General features: G+C 40.8%; 1 protein-coding gene across 1 annotated transcript in view; it reads right to left on the minus strand.

Annotated features, from left to right (window-relative positions):
• The window catches only part of kcng2 (potassium voltage-gated channel, subfamily G, member 2), a 39,469-nt gene extending 22,903 nt beyond the window's left edge, over positions 1-16,566 (minus strand). Inside the window, exons 1-2 of the mRNA XM_065471268.1 lie at positions 16,008-16,566; positions 2,643-3,540 (exon numbers count right to left, since the gene is read on the minus strand). Coding sequence (XP_065327340.1) covers positions 2,643-3,428 — 786 coding nt within the window. The 5' untranslated portion in view covers positions 3,429-3,540; positions 16,008-16,566. The remainder of the gene's footprint in view (positions 1-2,642; positions 3,541-16,007) is intronic.
• Positions 16,567-20,281: the final 3,715 nt, after the last annotated feature.

The raw sequence follows: 20,281 nt of genomic DNA on the forward strand, positions 1-20,281 counted from the left end.
CAATGCGTTAGCGCGGTTAGCTCGTTACCGCATTAGCACCGTGCAGCCCCACGCACGGGGCAATCCGCGTTAACTCGCTAACAGAGATTTGCCGCATTAATGCGGTTATACATTAACGTCATTTTAACGAGATTAACGCTGACAGCACTAATATTAATATATATGTGTGTATTTCCAGTTAGTGCTCACACTGTGTTTACTGGTCACTTGGTCTTGTTATGGTTTAAAGTATACAGCTGCTAACTGTACAGATTAGCATGTCATGGTGTTATATAACAATAATGAGCTTAATTCATATTCATTTTTTGAAGCAGGTCAAATAAAATCAGCCGCATGGAGAGACAATCAGTGGGATTCTGCTAATGCAAAATTAAAATCCATTTATTCTTTTAAAGATGAATACAGAGCCTCGTTATCGTCCTTGTGAGGCGCTTGCTGTCACTTATTCCATATAGGAGAGAACATATATCATGTGTTGCTGTGTAATAACATATGCAGAGACTGTGAAGGGAGCCTCTCAATAATCTGGTATTCAAGTGAGGGGAGACAAGCTGTTGTGCCTGAGCCTTCGCCTCTGTCTGTGTCACGAAGATTTACAATAAAGCTCAAAAAGACTCAGTATGTGGGCTGCTGCATCAACATAATCTGAATTTTACTGAAGCAGCTGTACAGCACATACAGCCTGAGGCTATACTGAAACAAAGAGAATTCCCAGGACAGGGTTCCCTTCCCATCAGACTTAAAGATTGTGTTTTGTGTGTAAAGCCATAACTGTGGTGTTCCTCATAAAGAATCTGCTGCTATACTGGAACAGCGCTGAGTGGGAGCCAGAATCCATGACTGCTGTCTGTTTATCTAAACTTAGTGAGGAAATCCTGTCTTATCTTCCAAAGTTCAGAGATGCCACCTTTGGATTTAGTCATGATTTCTAATAATAGATATTCTGGTGCCCAGCGCTGCAGTTTTTACTGAATAAAAGCAAAGCAGCAACTCAAAAAGGCTTCATTCTGGAAACCAGTTCGGAATTTTTGAATAATTTCAATTAAAATCTGTGGATCTGGAAAGATTTGCAAGTTATCTTACTTAGAAATCATGGAGGGGTCTAATATTTTCAGCATATGTGCATTTCCACTGTGAGACACAGAATCTAAAAAGAAAAATCCAGAAATCACATTGTATGATATTTGAACAATTTATTTGTGAATTATTGTGTCAAATAAATATTTGATCACTTAAGTCAAAAAATGTTAAATCTTGATACAGAAGCCTTTGTTAACAATTACAGAGGTCAAATGGTTCCTGTAGTTCAGGGAGGGATTTTGGCCCACTCCTCCATACAGATCTTCTCTAGATCTGTTAGGTTTCGGGGCCGTCGCTGAGCAACACGGAGTTTCAGCTCTCTCTAAAGATTTTCTATTGGATTTAGGTCTAAAGACTGGCTAGGCCACTCCAGAACCTTGATATGCTTCTTACGGAGCCAATCCTTGTTTTTCCTGGCTATGTGCTTTGGGTCATTGTCATGTTGGAAGACCCAGCCACGACCCATCTTTAATGCTCTGAGTGAGGGAAGGAAGTTTTTACCCAATATGTCACAATACATGGCCCCATTCATTCTCTCCTTAATACAGTGCAGTCGTCCTGTCCCCTGAGCAGAAAAACACCCCCAGAGCATGATGCTTCCAGCCCCATGCTTCACTGTAGGTATGGTATTATTGGGATGATACTCATTATTATTCTTCCTCCAAACATGGCGAATGGAGTTAAGACCAAAATGTTCTACTTTGGTCTGATCTGACCACAGGACTTTCTCCCGTGACTCCTCTGGATCATCCAGATGGTCCCTGGCAAACTTCAGATGGGCCTGGAGATGGGCTGACTTAAGCAGGGGAACCTTCCGTGCGATGCAATTTTAAACCATGACATCTTAGTGTATTACTGATAGTAGCCTTGGAAACGATGGTCCCAGCTCTCTTCACGGCATTGACCAGCTCCTCCCGTGTAGTTCTGGGCTGATTCTTCACCATTCTTAGCATCATTGAAACCCCACGAGGAGAGATCTTCCGTGGGGCCCCAGTCCGAGGGACATTGACAGTCATCATTAGCCTCTTCCATTTTCTGACAGTTGCTCCAACAGTTGTTCTTTTTTCACCAAGCTGTTGGCAATTGCCCCGTAGCCCTTTCCAGCTTTGTGAAGGTCTACAATTTTGTTTCTTGTGTCTTTTGACAGCTCTTTGGTTTTGCCCATGTTGCTACTTAGACTTTGGCTGGTTGTGGGGTGCACAGGTGTCTTTATGACAGCTAACGACCTCAAACAGGTGCTACAAATTTAGAATCATGAGCAGAGTGTAGCTGGACTATTTGAAAGCAAAATAACAGATCATTGAGGGTCAGAAATCTGGCTAATAAGCAAGTGATCAAATACTTATTTGACACAGTAATTCACAAATAAATTGTTCAAAAATCATACAAATGTGATTTTTTGATTTTTCTTTTTAGATTCTGTCTCTCACAGTGGAAATGCGCATATGCTGAAAATTGTAGACCCCTCCATGATCTCTAAGTAAGATAACTTGCAAAATCACACAATACTTATTGACCTCACTGTATTTTGAAAAAAAAAGTTATTTCTGAAGAGAACTCACTCTCTCCTCCTCCTCTCTGAGGTCGGGCATGGTGCTGACACACAGGGTCACAGCAGTGATGGCTACAAATAAGACCGAGAGGCAGGCGAAGATCTTCCCCGGAATGCCCGAGTGGGGGTTCTCCACCATGTCCCTCAGCCTCCGCATGCAGCCTCCTGAAAAGGTCTCCTCTGGTCCTTCCAGAGGCTGCTGGCTCTCCTCGCAGGACTGCGGTGAGTTGAGCTCGGCCCCCTCCTCCTCCTCCAGCCTCTGCTGCTCTTTGTACTCCTCCTGCCTTAATCGCAGCTTCCTGAGGCAGCACCAGTCCAGGTTGTTCTCCTCCACCCCCCAGTACAGCAGCTCCTCCTGGAAGGACAATGCACACATCTCCCTCAGGAGCCTCAGTTTTCCCGCTGCCAGGAAAGTCACGATGATGCGGAAAGCTGACGGGTTTCGGTCGAAAAAGTACTCGTTGCAGCTGCCGTCGTAATCATCGCACACGTCCATGATCTCTGCTTCATTGCTACAAGCCCGTAGCTTCCCCAGTCGCGTCAGAGGGAACTCATCCAGCGTGGACCAGGGGATGTGGTACTTAATGCCACCCACATTGATGATGGCTGCCCCATCCGCCAGGTCAATCTCACCTCCATCCTCTCGGTGAGACTGAGGCTGAAGCAGGAGCTGAGCGCGCTTATAGAACAACCCCTTCTTGGATGTGACCTCTTGTGGGTTCTCCAAGCGTTTAAACTGGAATGTGGTGAACTGGTGATCAGTGCTCCCTGCCAGGAAGGCCACCTCCTGGTACATCCCTGCAGCTCTGCTGGGGGAATCCTGTCCCGCACGATGCGATGGGAGGTGGTTTCACAGGGCTGGTGACGTGAGTGGCAGCTCGTCACCCATTCAGCAGCACAGCGCGTCTCTGTATGACAGAAAAGACAAATATCTAAGTGACATCAGGTACATGCTCGTGGGCAATGCAGAGCAGTTAGACAGGTTTGTGAAGGTCAGACAGCAACTTTGATTTCATTCTTCGCACCGTCATCACTTTTTATTTGCATACAGCACTAAAATGTATCAGTTCATCTGAAAGTAACAGCAGCAATTAGTAGATTTACTCAAAGGTGAATGAGAAGCTGTAGAGTCAAAGATGGAGGAAACTAATGAAGCCTATTAGGTGGTGCTAGGTGCTCAGAGAGTACTCTGCTTTGAATTATGTACAAGAGGAAGACAGAGGATTACAGAAGTGACTGACATTACTTACTGCATTTGATTGCACAGAAATGCTGGTAGATGCATGTGTGTATGGGAAGTGTTTTTTTCATTGTCTGACATGTCTACCTGTTTTCCACTATCCTACACAAAAATTACGTAAAAACAGATGACCCACTTAGAAGCATCAGCAAACTAATTTACCTATTTAAGGGCCTTTTATGAAATCCTGGGAGAGGCCTAGAGAAGTGGCATGAATGAGTATGTTTTTCAAAAGGAAACAGTCATAAAGAGAACATGCAAACTCCACACAGGAGATCCAGACCTACCCACTGAGCAGTAGTGGAAACTAATGTGTCTGGGAAACTATTAGTGCTTCCCAGTCTTTGGAAAACTTCCTGGCATTATGAAACTGGTAACTCATTTTTTCAAGCTGACCTCTCTGTACTTGTGACTTATATCATCAGCCTAGCCAAGTATATTTCAAGCTGCAAGAGTAAACCAAGTAATAGCTGCAATCATGGCTTTTGACTCCTTTTCTGGCTGGTCTGAAGATGGAACACATAGAAGAAAAGTTTTTAAGAAAATAAACACCTCAGTCAAGAGTCAGATTTTTTCGATAGCTGTATAAAATGATGTGGAGTCAAACAGCAGCGTAAGCTCAGAGAAAAGCAACTAGAGTTCACGCTGAGGTTTGAAACCAAAGCAGAGAAATGAATGTTTTTCTATTTACTGCATCAGCAGGCTGTGAAACTAAGTTCTCTTTATTATCATGTAGAAAATGTAGAACATCACACAGGCCCAATCACAGCACGCTGAGACGAACACGAACACAGGAGAGGATCTACCTACAACACATGACATTAAAATACTGTTCAATGTTTTATCTTCATCAAAGTGGTTTTTTACTGTTTTACCTCAAATTTATGAATTGATTTGCATGTGAGTGAAATAAGTGTTTGATCCTCAAGCAAAATATGTCTTAGAATTTGTTGGAGAAACCCTCGATGGAAGCGTTTCTCGTAGGTTTGCACATATCAGTTTCAGCTCCCTCCACAGATTTCCTGTGGGACTGAGATGGGGAGACTGGCTCCATGACTTTAATGTGCTTATTTTTTAGCCATTTTGTTGGCTTGATGGTATGTTTTGGGTCACTGTCACGCTAGAAAGCCCATGTAAGGCCCATCTTCAGTGTTCTGGCTGAGGGAAGGAGGTTCTCCTCCAAGACTTTACAGGGCATGGCTCCATCCACTGATACCTCAATGAAAGAATGAATGTTACCATGTAGCCTCAGCAGAAAAACAGCTGCAAAGCTGTGCTTGACAGTGGGGATAGTAGTCTTTGGCTCATACTTACCATTTGTCTTCCTCTAAACATGGCAGGTCAAATTGATGCCAGTTTGCTTGATTTCGGTTTCATTCGACCACATTACATGGTTCCAGACCGAGGGCAATTGATGGTCATTTTATATTTTTTCTATTTCAGATTAATCACATCAACCTTTGTCACCTTCTCACTAAGCCTCTTGCTGATGTTCTTGTAGCCCATTACAGCCGTGTGAAGTTCTACAGTCTTGTCCCTGACATTCTTTGACAGCTCTTTGTTCTTGCCCATGGTGCTGGAGAGGTTGGAATGGAAGGAATTGATAATTATCCACATAATGAAATTCGATCAGGCGTATCTGTAATTATGATATATTGATTGTTTGTAATCTGCATGCCTCATGGCCACATAGCCGATCTTTGGGAGCCAGAATTCAGGCTGGGTTATAGGGGATCAAATGCTTATTTCACTCAAGGATATGCAGGACTTTTGATTGGTATTATGTCTCTCCATTCTTTTTTTTTCTGGGCAGCACAGTGGCACAGTGGTTAGCACTGTTGCCTCACAGCAAGAAGGTCCTGAGTTGAATTACACCCAACAGGCCAAGGTCTTTCTGTCTGGAGTTTGCATGTTCTCCCCATGTTTGTGTGTTCACTCCAGGTACTTCAGCTTCCTCCCACAGTCTAAAGACATGCAGTTAGTGGGGATAGATTAATTGGAAACACTGAATTGCCCATAGGTGTGAGTGTGATTGGTTGTCTTTGTCTATGTGTTAACCCTGTGACAGATTCGCGACCTGTCCAGGGTGTACCCTGCCTCTCCCCATAAGACAGCTGGGATAGGTGACCCTGAAAAGGATAAGCAGTAGCGGATGGATGGCAACTTCTTTTTCTCTGACTGTAATCTCTAAAGATGAAAACAGTCATTGTAAGTATTATATGTTTGCCGAGAGTTTCTACTATCCTAAAAGATTAACTTAAGAAAAGTCCCAGACACAAGTCATATAGGAATGGTTACTTCAGGCAGGACTCCTGTAGTCAAAAGAAATATCTCATTTCCATTGTCACATATGGTGGCAAGGCTCCATTCTAACAGTTCTGTGTCCTTTCATGGAAAGCCATGCATGGGCGGAGTGTCATCAAGACCCAGAACAGAGATCAGTGACATCAGAAACAGCAAAGGATGAGCAGGGGTGAAGGTGGGTAGCAAAGGGGATTGCAGATCCTTGGTAAATCCTAATGTGAGTATTGTACAGAAAGGTATCAGCTGAGTTGGCACTGAGCTAAGCTGATTTCCTTCAGATGCATTTAATGCCAGTTCCAGAGCCATGTTTAACATAACAGCGATACCACATATTGATAACAATTAGTTTTTCTACTGTACAAGCACATTTGATGAGGAAGCATTACCTTTTTTCTTATAAATGGCAAATGAACTGTGTGCTTTTCTACACTACTGGAGCACTCAAAGCATTTATACAGCATGCCTCATTCACTTACTCAGACCTATTCAAACAAACACTTTTTTCTATGCCTAAGTGCTTTCTATGTAACATTCACACTGGGATGAATTCTTGATAGGACTACTTGGGGTTCAGTATCTGTCCAAGGATCATCTTCTGAAAATAACAGCAAAACTGTTTGTTTGTTTTTAAAAACAATCTACCTACAAATCCGTGTCGTTGAAGCAAGAAGTCTTGCTTTTGCACATTTCTGATTGAGTTTTGGAGTGATGCCTGAATGCCTGCTGTTGTTGCTGAATCAGACTTGTGTCATCACTCGCTGATCACACAGACAAACGTGTTGCTTCTTTGTTGCTTCTTTGCACATCTTTTCTCATCTTCAGAAACTCTTTGACTCTAATTACATATTTGTTGTGTTCAGTTTATAACCCTTTGCTTTACGTAACATGGGTATTTGCACACACAAACCAGATATGTATAGCAAAGGCCTGTGATCCTCTGTTTGCTGAGAATGACTGGACTGGACCCGAGGCAGTGGAGCTGATGTAGAGAGACTCGGAATATCATCACAACAAATTAAGTGTTGGACCCCTCCAGCTATCCTCAGTTTCCTCTTCTATTTGTGGGGCCAATCAGTCTGAAACAGGTCGTTTTCTCCCGGGGTGGGGTTCAGAGAGCGTCACCTCTACAGCAACTCAAAAAAGTGGTTCTGACAGGAGCAGTTTATTGAGCATGACACTGCACCCCAGGGTGGCTAAAAAAGTACAGAGAGAATAAATTCAAGTTATATAGGAAGATGGGAAACCGCGAAGGAATAATATGTCAAATAAGGATTTATTTAGTCGTGGAAATCCTACATTTCTAGCCAAGTAAATGAAACATTAAAGCATTTGCAGCAAGAGTTTGGCCACCAGACTGCATTTGCTGATGTGTAGTCTTCATTAACGATGTTTTTTGATGTTCACTGTTTTGCTGAATCTGATGAGGCCCCTCCCCCATTATCTAAAAACTCTAAATATACTATTTTGATCATAAGTTTACATACACTGCCAGAATTCATGATTTCTTAACCATTTTTCAGAGAATATAAATCATAACAACGAAAAAAACTTTAATTTCACTCATGGTTAGTTGTTGGCTGAAGCCATTTATTGTCAAATAACTGTGTTTACTCTTTTTAAATCATAATCACTACACAAACTACCCAAATGACCCTGATCAAAAGCTTACATACCTCAGTTCTTAATACTGTGTTTTGCCCCCTTTAACATCAATCACATCTTTAAGTCTTTTCTGGTAGTTGTGGATGCGGCTTTTTATCTTCTCAGATGGTAAAGCTTCCCATTCTTCCTGGTAAAAAGCTTCCAGTTCCTATAAATTCTTGGGCTGTCTTGCATGAACTGCACATTGGAGGTCTCCTCAGATTGGTTCAATGATAATGAGATGGCCACTCCAGAACATTCGCTTCATTTTGCTGTAGCCAATCAGAGGTCGACTTGGCCTTGTGTTTTGGATCATTCACATGTTGCAATGCACAGCTTCCGAGCTGATGAGTGCAAATTTTTCTCCAGTATTTTTTTTTTTTTTGGATAACTTACTGCACTCATATCGCTATAACTTCTGACCAAATTTCTTGTGCCCATGTAGCTCACACATCCCTGAAACATCAGCGATCCACCACCAAGTTTCACAGTAGGAGTGGTGTACCTTTCATCACAGGCCTTGTTGACTCCTCTCCAAATGTAGTGTTTATGGTTTTGGCCAAAAAGTTCAATTTTGGTCTCATCACTCCAAATGACTTTGTGCCAGAAGGTTTGAGGCTCGTCTCTGTGCTGTTTGGCATTTTGTTAGTGGAACACTTTGTGGCATTTGTTGTTTATTGTGCATCTTGAAACAGCCACACCACATTTTTTCAGAGAGTCCTGTATTTCACCTGAAGTTATTTCTGGGGTTTTCTTTGTATCCTGAACAATTTTTCTGACAGTTGTGGCTGAAATTTTAGTTGGTCCACCTGACCATGCATTGGTTTCAACAGAACCCCTAATTTTCTACTTTGCGATTAGAGTTTGAACACTGCTGATTGCTTTGACATTTTCTTATACCCCTTTTCTGTTCTATAGAGTTCAGCTACCTTTTCCCGCAGATTCTTTGACAATTCTTTTGCTTTACCCATGACTTTGAATCCAAAAAACATCAGTGCAGCACTGGAGTCTGTCAGGAGTCCAGAAAGTCACTGACCTTTTATACACACCCACCAATTACAAGCAAACAGATCACAGGTGAAGATGTTTATCTTTAATAGCCATTCTAACCTTTTTGTTTGAAGTTGTGTGCATGTTATTAGACCAAATCACCAGGCTGTGTAACCGTTGATCAGGGTCATTTGGGTAGTTTGTGTAGTGATTACTATTTAAAAAGAGGAAACACAGTTGTTTGACAATAAATGGCTTAAGCAAACCACTAACCATGAGTGACATTAAAGTTTTTGTGTTATGATTCATATTCTCTGAAAAATGGTTGAGACGTCATAAATTCTGCCAGGGTATGTAAACTTATGAGCACAACTGTATGAGCAGTGATCATAATTATCATAATAACCCCCTCCCAAATAAAGTTAAGCTTCTCTGCCTATTATATCAGTCCTGCATACATATTAGTTTTTGGCTATCTGCCGAAATACAGTATTGGTATTAAAATAAACCAACATCTTAATATTTTTAAATGGTAGTGGCATATTATCTTAGTAAAGACTCAGAAATATCTAAATATAACAAATATTTAAATTTAGTGTTTCTGAGAAAAAAAAATAATGGCCAATTTCACCAAATATCAGTACTGGTATCAGTCTTAAAAATCCTCTGTCCATTAAGCTGTGGTTTTACTGCAATCAGAACAGACTCGAATTTCTCAAATAAACACTTCACATTCGTCTAATGTAAAGTCTGTCTCATAGACCACAGAAAAGTCAAAGGGTTCACATCGGTTTTCTTTTGCAGCCGTTTAATAACGGCAGGGTTAAAGAGCTGCAGGTAAAGCAGCTGCCTGTGAGCGAAGACTGATTTTTCAGTTTTTAGCTCAACATCCTCAAGACAGCCACAAACTTGGGGTCAAGATCACATGTTTTAAGATCGCTCACCGCCCACATCTCCAAGCAGAGCTCTGTTGACAGTTTAAATTATATTTCATCGCTGAGAAGAAGGGCAGAGCATCTTCTCGTAGCATGTACACAACATACATTTTTGTTCAAATATCCAGTCTGATGTTATTCATGATATCTCTGAAAGAGACTGCAGAACCCTCACATCTTGAAGTGAGGTTAAATAGGTTTAGCTTTAGGGTAAGAAGGCAGCTGATAGTAGAGAAAAGTGTGTGGGTTGTTCTTGTGATCAGCTATGAATGTAGAAAAGCAAGCTTGCCGAGCATTGCGGGGTACTCTGCTAAGCTTAGTTGTTCTTTTAGAACGACCCTGTACACATCCAGCTTAGTTTTTCAGTCTCTTTATCCCCTTAAAAATGAAAAGCTGTAACTAGTCCTTCCAATAAAAGTCAACAAGAGTTAGTTCAGTCCCAATTCTAATTAGACACAAAAAGACACAAATAAAACCTGTTTCTTTGGGTGGATTAAGGTGTAGGATCTTTAAAACTCAAAACATCTGTTTAAAGTCTTGTAGTTTTAGATGTTTGAGAAAAAACTAGATGAGGAAGTTATTCATTCCTTTATTGGAAAAAGAACATTAATATCGATTAAAATGTATCTAGTGCAATGAGTCCTGTGTGTGTGTGTGTGTGTGTGTGTGTGTGTGTGTGTGTACGGGTTCGTACTATCCTGGTGGGGACCAAAATCTGACTTTTACTATCCTGGTGGGGACTTTCTGCACCGTGGGGACCAAAATCCAGGTCCCCTCGGGGTTGAAAGCAATTTTCACACTCAAAATGCGGTTTTACTGTCAGGGTTACAATTAGGTTATGGTTAGGTTTATGGTAAGGGTTAGGGTTAGGCATTCATTTTTAATGGTTAGGGTTAGGGTAAGGGGCTAGGGAAAGCATTATGTCAATGGGATGTCCCCACGAGGATAGCAAACCAGACATGTGTGTGTGTGTGTGTGTGTGTGTGTGTGTGTGTGTATATGTGTATATATATATATATATATATATATATATATATATATAATTCCCCCCCCCCCCCCTTGTAGGCTGTGACTTTTTGTTCGTACACTCACGTGTGGACACTGTTGGCCCTCCTGGCATTTCCCCAAGCCCCAGCAGAAGGTTCATATCTAAGACAAAATATCTCACCTACTTTTACACAGAAGGACCTTAACAATCTTTATTTAATTTGGGGTTTTTTATTATAAGCCTCACTTTATTTTTTGGCACCATCATTTTTATGGCAGTGCTCACAATACCACATTAAACATAACGGTCGCTGCATTATCGATGCACACCGTCATCGTAGAAACATCCCAGATGGACATAACAAACCATGCAGTAAACATATATTCGCTGCATGTTGATATTAACGTACTTGGCCATTTAAAATGGATGTAGCATAATATGGATGTTAAACCTTGAACGGAGCATTTGGCCGCTGTCATCTCAGCTTTTTGAAAACAGATGTATGGACTCTGCATACTCAATCGTGCACTGGCGAAAAGTTTGCTCCAGCCTTAAGTGAATCCTTTTTTTTAATCATCCTTTCAACACTAATAGGGCTAGCATTTCTAAAATGCATATCATTTTGTATTCAGTAAGACTAGAAACCATTGATTTAGGATGGCAAACTCATCAGGATAGTGCTGATTTGGAGAATGGATCAAGAAAGCCAAGCGGCCTTTTACTCTCTATGGATCCAGAGGAGCTGGACCCTGTTGACCATTAGAGAAAACACAGGCTCCACTTTCCAAACTTGGATGCTATGACTATCTTTTATACATGGTCTATGGATCTAAGTGCTTTTTAATTTATCAGATGTTTTCACTATAATCCTCCACACAGAACACCCTAAACATGTATAAATGGCAGGAGGTAGTGAAATGAATGATTTTGGACACTTAGTCTAATTTTTAACTTTAGCCAACTCGTTCTCATCCCAGGTCGTCACATACCGTCGGTATGTTGCGCATTCGGAGGCATGAGAGCCATTTGGACTGAATCTATACATGTTAGTGTGTTTTATGCGCTGATCATAAATCACTTTGGAAAACACTATCTGATAGGGTCAAGGTTAGGGTTAGGGCTGGAATAGATGGCTGTAGCATGTGTTACCGCCGCGAGCGTTACTATGAGACGCGTCGGGATGTGATAAATCGTCGGTATGTTATGGGTTGGGTTGAGAACGCTTTGGCTTTAGCACATTGATCCAGTAGTTCTCAATTCCAGAGCAATTCTAGTTTAATAAAACAGGACATCCAACATCCCCAATAGGTTGAGGTATCACAGCTCAAGTTACAGTTACAGCCTTTTATTTTTAATAAAAAAGGCTTTTGTCACACCAGGTGACCTTCAACCCCAAATATTGGATCTGTGCAATCAAAAGTAAAAGAGCCACCTTTCTCTCTGTCCCTCTTCAGAAATAATAACTGAAGAAGACAGAGAACTCTTGAAATGTGAATTGCTCTTTTACCACCAACTGCTCATGAAAATACAATTTACATGAGTCTTTGCATAAATATGCCATCCTCGCATCACTGATGCATTTGCCTTCCCACATCCACTCAGCCTCCGTCTTTGTTAAAGGCCTGAAGCAGACGTCTGTTTTGACTGACGCCGAACCTTCACCTGACCGGCTGCTAAATGTCACTGATGGTTACCCTCTGGATGACTTTTTAGCCGCTGAAAGCCCTGCTCGAAATTATGAGCACCGTTGAGTTTCTTGCCAGCAGTATAGGCGCAGCAATCATCTCTGAGAAAATTATTTCATAATCTAGAATGACGCAAACTGTAATAATCACGGAAAGAGTGCTTCTCACGGCATAATCACATATGTACCACTCAGGGGAAGAAGCACAGAGTACCTATTAGATTATGACTCATGGAAGCTGATGGTTTTGTCCAGCCAGGTTTTGTCTCACTTAACAGATCCTTTGTTATTGTTATGGATTCAATACCTAATGTTCATAATTGAAACTGGCAAACCAGTATGGGATGCTTTCCACACTGTGAATTATAAATGGGCTAAATGGGTTGGCTTTCCGTAACCCAAAGCCTATTATTTATGTACACTGCTTTGAAAGCTTAAAAAATGCACTTGCACGACTGTTCATTTTGAACCGGAATATTTTGGAGATCCGGCTTCGCAGATCAGACCGGGAAAGAGATGCAAAGGCAGAAATGAGCCTTGCAGCACTGACCCACCTACACTGCACTCACTGTAAGTTTGATCAAAGTACATTTTGTAGCTAAAAGAAAAACACTAAGGCTGCAGCGACTGATTATTGTGATTAAACTGAATCTATAATACTCTTCTTTATACTGTTACAGTGGCACATGATCATATTAAACATGGGAAAAGCTTCAAATAATGAGGTATATGTATGCAAAAGAAACCCCTGTGAGCCAGAAGCTCAGGCTGCTGACATTTCTAGATGCTCCATTTCAGTTCCTTGGATTTATGTAGAACTCTTTGTTGCAAGATCCAGCCAATCAGAAGAAAGCTGGTTTAAACTGAGAGGGAAGGAAACTAAAATGATTTTTTCTGGCAATGGAAGAAACCAAAGGGTAGCATCAAAGCCCAGTATGGCTTAAAAAGGGTTACATTTAAACTGAGAATAGTGCAAAGCTACTCTTTGAGCTCTATTACTAGAGCTCAAAGATGAATGTACGGAGCTGTCCAACTTTAACAACAACAATTAATCAATTATTTGGTAGTGTTTGTGTGCCTGTCGTTCTACCTGTAAACACAATAGGTTAAAAGGTTTTGAATGTATACCAACAAAACTTTGTGGGGTCATGTTCGCAGTCCATAAAAAGTTGCCTTACGTCAAGGTCTTCAAGGTCAACATGATTCATGATTTATTTGTTGAAAACTGACAAAAAGTTTTATATTATTAGCCTTACAAGTGTGGTGCGATCGTCAACATACAGTAAACATGTCATGTCAACTTTGACCTCGGGTCAGAGGTCAAGTTTTCTGAAAATCTCATGAATGTGATCACTTGAGAGTTTTGAAATTCATATTATAGATGGAGACTGAGGGGTATCTCTGGCCGCCAGTATTTTTTCAGCTCATTGCATCATCATTCCTGTGATGTTCCTGAGGGGGCTTCTAAAAGTGTCCTTGAGGTGCTTAGTGGCAGTACTAGAGGGTGCATTCTTTCATTTAGAGATGCTTTCATGCATGTTAAATCATTACCTTGTAAATTATTTTGGATCTTTTGATTGCCAAGACTTGGAAAAAAAATTTTTAGAAGCCAGAAATTGCGTATGTGCAGGCACAGAGTTTAGATTAGGGACACTTACACCTCACAGTTGTGTCCATTGACTGCACTCAATTCTTTTGACTCACAAGCACACAATGTGGTCGGCCTAGCTGCTTGCTACAGCCCGCAGCCTTCCATTCTTCTGCTCAAATTATGAGTAATTGATGAACCACTTGCACAGCCAAATTTTAGGGAGCGCTTTTATTTATTTTTTTAATCTTTTTCATGTAAAAAATGACAAACGCTCACACACAGGGGCAACTGAACACCAAACAAGTGGGGGTAAAGATTTTAGGCTGCAGGGCCAGCAGCTGAAACAAACTGTGATGCAGTGAATTCTCCTTTTCATGCAACATTTTGATTGTGTTGTCTTTTGTGCATCTGTAGAATGTTAGCCACACTGTATCAGTGCTGAGGTTTTGGATCTAACTGTTAGCTTTATTCTGTGTATTCTCTGTCAGGAGGAATCTAATAGTAACACAGCAGACTTAAAAGTGTCTTTTTTGAGCAGCGTGCTTTTGCTCTGTGCTTTTTACTTATGCGTTATTTATAATGGAATCAATTTTCATGGGCCTGTTTTTCTCTTTTAAAAAAAAAGTTGCTCCAGTTGCTTTCATACAAGCCCATCCAAATCCTCTCAAATTTTACATCATTGCTACTTTTTATAGAAGTTTGATAAGTACGTGACCGTTTCAATTTGAAAATGAAACCTTCCCTTTGAGCCCGACACTCCGTGTCAATCAGCTGATTCAAAGGACTGGATTTCTCAAAGCATGAGATAGGGAGGGGGAGATAATGGGTTGAATAAATTGCTGCAATGGAAAGTATGTATTTGATGGTGTGGCCCGTTAGGATGGAGATGGAGTTTAGGGAACAAACATCATGGGGGGGGGGGGGGGAGCCGCCTAGTTCCACATAATGAATATTCCCATTATGTTCCTTCACAAAGAACACAAGCAGAGCTGCAGCTTTCTACCTTCCATCTATCATGTCCCAGGAATCTGCAGGCTTCTCTGCTCCTTCTGTTAGCTCAACCTTCAGCTAGAGGAGGAGGAGGAGGAGGACTAATGAGGAAAATAAGTTGGTGGAACTGTTTGCTTTCAGGGCGAACTTGATAAACCAACATGTTTTTAATAGGCAAGACAATAGCCATGTTCCCTACCGCACAGGAAGGGTGGGGCGTGCTTTAAAACACAGATTTACATTTCAGGGGAAAGAAACATTTGCATCCCTTTATGGATACCAGCAGGTTAATGATCCCAGCAGGAGGAGGTGCTGGCATGTTTATACAGGCAATCCATACAGGAAAAACAAGAAAAAAAGAATGGGGGTGCTTCTTTTTATAAAGCTTCTCTTCTAGTCACGGTGCAACTCCATTGCTCAAATATTGACAGAAAAATCAAATACTCTTCCTCTTGAGATGACAGGTCAAGGTTTGGTGCTCGTTAACCCTGCTCTAGAGCACATTTAAAGCAGGAGGCTGCTGGGAAGAGGCTCCTTAAAGGCAAGGTGACAATTTAATATGCATGAAAACATATTTAAATTAAAGAAAGCAGGCCGTAGTACTCCCCGTGCTCCCTAAAGGAATTACCTAATAATAGCATAACAGGAAGAGATGCAACTAAGCACCTTAACGACACTTCTGGAAGTCCCTTCGGGAACATTACAGAAATTATAATCTAATGGAGAAAAAAATTTGGAGGATATTATGAATGTATTCGTTGGACCTAGTATCCTCTGTAGCCACTTTACTGCTCCCTATAGAAGAATTAATGGGATAGTCCAGTGAAATGGAGGAAGTTTGTCATATTTGTGAGTTTAAAAGAGGAAAAACCGGCACTGCCTCTCTTATTCTTCAGTCAATATTTGAGTGCTTGCATGTTTAAGACGGACTATTCTGTCTCTACCGAAGCAACAAATAAAAACAAAACAAAAAACAACCTGTAATGTGATGTTTTGCAGTTGTCAGACTTACCCGGTGTGTCGCTGGGCTTGCGTCCATCTGTTTCAGCCCGCTCGCACGTACGCGCCCCTCCGCGTGCAGCATGCCTGTAAGTTTCCCACGCAGATGGTCTGGGACATTGTAGTGAGAACGAAGCACCGAGCTTCACACACAGCCCGCACCGGAGTTTCAAGGCTTCTTAAAGTCACCGGTTTGAACGATCGAAAACGATCTGCGTTAAAATTCAATCATGTGGTCCAGCGGAGACGCCAGAGGACGCAGAAATGTTCCACATCCGCGAAGACTCCGTCCGGGCTGTCCCCGTCTCTTCATCATCAGAGGCGACGTGGCAGATGTTGCGGAGAAGCGTGTGTGTGTTTGTGTGCGTGTGGCTCAGAACAGGTGAGGAGCTGTGTGCAGCTCTCTGACGGTCACGCCGCTGCGCTCCGTCTGCTCAGGTGCGTCCGGATCTGCGCGCTCCGCGGTGCGCTCTGACTAACTGCGCGTCTGGGAGAGCAGGACCGCTTCTCACAGCGTCAGGGGGAGTGTTTGGTATCTTTTCCCCTTCCCACTCTTATTGTGATAAGATTAAACTCTCATCATTTCTTTTCTTTCCATGGGAATGTTTTAGTTTACATTTGAAATAAGAATTCAATTTTCTTTGGTTTGTTTTTAGGATCCCAGCACATCTAATGTCTTAATTTAGAATCGTTTCTTTAACATTTAGGTATTGATCAAAATGTATTTATTTATTTATGTATTTTAGGACCTCTGATTCTCATCTTTGTTGTCTGATATGAATTAAAAAGCTTCCCAATGCAGCGGAAAACTGAAAGAAGTAGCCAATAAAGTGAATAAAGTGCAACGTCTTTGCGCTGTGGCCCTTCGAGAGGCAGACGCACCCAGCTGATTCAGTGGGTGTGACTTTGCGGAGCTGAAAGACAGCCTTTAACAACACCAGTCCGTTCTGTCAACAGCTGAGTGCATTGAAAATGAGAGACAGCCGCCAGTAATTGCAGGAGTCTGATTGATGCTAGAGAAAACAATGGTGATGGCGGCGGAAGAATCCATTTGCAGGATATCTGCTAAGAGCTCGGGGTTAAAGCTGCTGTTGCTCTGACATTTAAAAAAAAATGACAGGCCTGAGATTTAAATAGGAGCAATTTTCACCTACTCAAAATGTAATCAAGGGCAGGCAGTTGTTTTTAGCAGTGGCATGCACTGTAAAATGTAATATTGTGTTTAATAAAAAATATTAAATAGGCTGAACTCAATTTTTATCAATTTGTTATTAGAACTCAATTTAAATAACTTACCAGTACTTTTTATGCAAAAACGCTGATAAACTCAATTAATTTGAGTTGTCCTAAGTTAGAAAAACTAACTAAGCTGGAAGTTTTGCTTCTCAGGGCGGAAGGATGAAAGAGGTGTTTTGAAAATGCCACGTGACTACCGTCCTCCTCCCTCGCGGATCAGTCCGCATGTTCACGGTGCCAGCATTTGTTATGGAATATGTTGATCAAACTTGGAGAAGCGTCAGTTCAAGATATTATTGTTGTCATTGCTGTGGATCTTTACTGACTTGGTGAGTAAATGTTTACTCTTATTCAAACTGATTTGTGGCTTCTCTTAGTTTAGCACCAGGTTTAAAATCTTGCTAGCTAGTTAGTGTTAGCCTAGCGTTGCTGCTGCCGCTGGGCTCATGTTACTTAAAAATTAACACCACAGCCTTAAAAACCTTACATAAAACTATGTCGGTGAAATTTTCTGTTGATCGTTTGAAATAAATAAGTGAGATAAGAGCCCAGACAAATTCTTTGGGAGGTGCAGCCGTTAGGGGTGGGGTAGGTGTGGGGGGTGGATAACAGAGCTCTCCAAAAACGTGGAAGCACTTTTGCAAATATGTGATATTTTGATAAATTAAGTAGATATTTGAGCATTACACAGCTACATTCTCGCCTGAAAATATCTTAAAAGGTTATTTTGTGACCCAGAAAGGGTAGTCTGGGGAAAAGGAGGATCGCATTTGTCGGCCGGTTGTCGGAGCCTGTGCGCACTTGTAAGCGCGGCAATGGCGGAGGAGCACTGCTGAAAAACCTATTACTTTTTCTGGGTCACAAAATAAACTTTTAAGATATTTTCAGGCGAGAATGTAGCTGTGTAAATTTCAAATGTCTGCTCGATTTATCAAGACATCACATATTTGCAAAAATGCTCCGACGTTTTCATGCTTTGTGGCAGCTTTAGAACATCTGTGGCATCTATTAATGTCAAATCTAGCCTTTATTTAACAACATAAGCAAACTCTATGTTACAATGATTGCACAGCCATTAAGGATCAAATCAGTTTCTGAAATATGTTCTGTTTTTTCTCCCTCTGCTTGCTTCTTACTGTCTTTGAGGCTCGGGACCAGCACTCCTGTTGTTGGACAGGAAGACATCAACTCAGTGGTAAGTATTTTGGTTTTCCAATATATTAGCAACTGTCAGTGACATTTATATTAATCAGGCTGAACTTTAATCATACTTTAGATCAGCCTGTTTTACTTATTGTTGTATTTGTGCTTTGGTTTGGGGAAGTTGTTTCTTTACTGATCTTTTCCTGTCTTCTGTTATTAGACTTGAGATATGACTGCACTATGCTGTTGCTGTGACTCCAGTTAATTCTACAAGACATGCTGTGTAAGTAAATAAACAACAACAGTTTGGTCTGCATTTCTTGAAAGATCACATCCCCCAAACTTAGTTTAGAGGGTCTACACTGTATATAGTGAAGTCTGCAAGTTTTCTAACAGCAAAATTTGTTTTGTGCCCAAATCATTTTGCACATCATTAGAATGAAAGTTATTGCCCATGTTTGCATAGCCCTTTTTAAAATAATGCTTTCATGACATTATTGTATGTTGGGTGGTGGTCAGGGCTATCCAGACTGACAATTGGGACATTGAATGTCACCTCTCCGGTGGGGAGGGAGCCTGAGATTGTCTAAATTGGAGTCTGTTTTATACCAAATGCAGAAAAAAATGTTTTAAGAAAGCAATTAAGTTCATGTTCCAAAAAATATGATTGTTTGCTTGCAGGACAACAGGAGAGATGAGTCCTCCGTCACAGATGGTGTGGTCAGTGAAGATGGTCGCCTGCAGGTTCAAGCTCATTGCATCTCCAACCCACATCCACTGCCACTGTACTTAAGGGAAGTTAAAGACTTTCTTCTGCACCTACATTTGGATCACCTCGATCCATGATAGTCATAAAGGCATTAATGCCTGGACTGGAAACAAGCCATCCTTAAAATAATACAACATTCCAGCTCATGTGTTGGAATGAAAAACAAATGTGTTGTTTAAATTAGAGACTGCACTTGTGACAGAACAACAAATATTTTTTTTGATTATATAAGTAATGTAAGTACAAAACAAACTTGTGGTAAACCTAAACTTATTTTCAGAATAATTACATCTGAGACTTTGTTTCATTGTAAGATTATAACAGTGATGGCAATATAATTGTTTGTTGTTCAGCAGAACAGTGTCCAGTATGTTGGCTGTTGTACTTTGTTGTGTTTGAAAATAAAAGTTGGGCTGATTTTAACATCATTACAAAAATTGTTGTTAATTATTTTTAATCATAGTACCACATGGTACCACAAATTGTTTTTTCATTTAGTTGAACTTGAAATGTTTGTCAGTAGGTAAACAATTAGTATTGTACAGTCAGAAATATCAAGTTATTCTTAATGCTGCAGACTTGCAATGTATAAGTTGTCCTAACAGTCATCCTAAGTAAGCTTTACTTAGTTTTTTTGAGGCAACGAGTTTCCATAATTTTTTTGAGTTCTGGGAACTAACAAGGCTGTACAGTGTACTCAAAATGAGTAAGTTGCCCTAACTTGGTCATCTTACGTAAACTTGATCCAATTTTTTTGAGTTCTGGGAACAAATGAGCTTGTACAGAGTACTCAAAATAAATAAGTTGTCCTAACTTAGTCATTTTTAGCTAAGCTTTACTCAATTTTTTTGAGGCAACGAGTTTCCATAATTTTTTTGAGTTCTGGGAACTAATTAGATTTTACAGTGTGCTGACTGCACAAACTACCCTTCAACAGGTGGCATTAAATCAGACTACCATATGGAATGGCTGCTCCGTGGCGGTGATAATGAAGTTAATATATAATTATTCTTTTAATTTGCTTTAAAAACTATTTTAAGATAAACTAGATCATAAAATGTCAGACTGTGTGATCATAGTGCCCTGCATTGTTAATGACCCGTATTGCTCTTTTTTGTAATCTAACTAATGAATTTATT

This window comes from Pelmatolapia mariae, linkage group LG22 (assembly GCF_036321145.2).
Source record: "Pelmatolapia mariae isolate MD_Pm_ZW linkage group LG22, Pm_UMD_F_2, whole genome shotgun sequence".
Classification (NCBI taxonomy): Eukaryota; Metazoa; Chordata; class Actinopteri; order Cichliformes; family Cichlidae; genus Pelmatolapia; species Pelmatolapia mariae.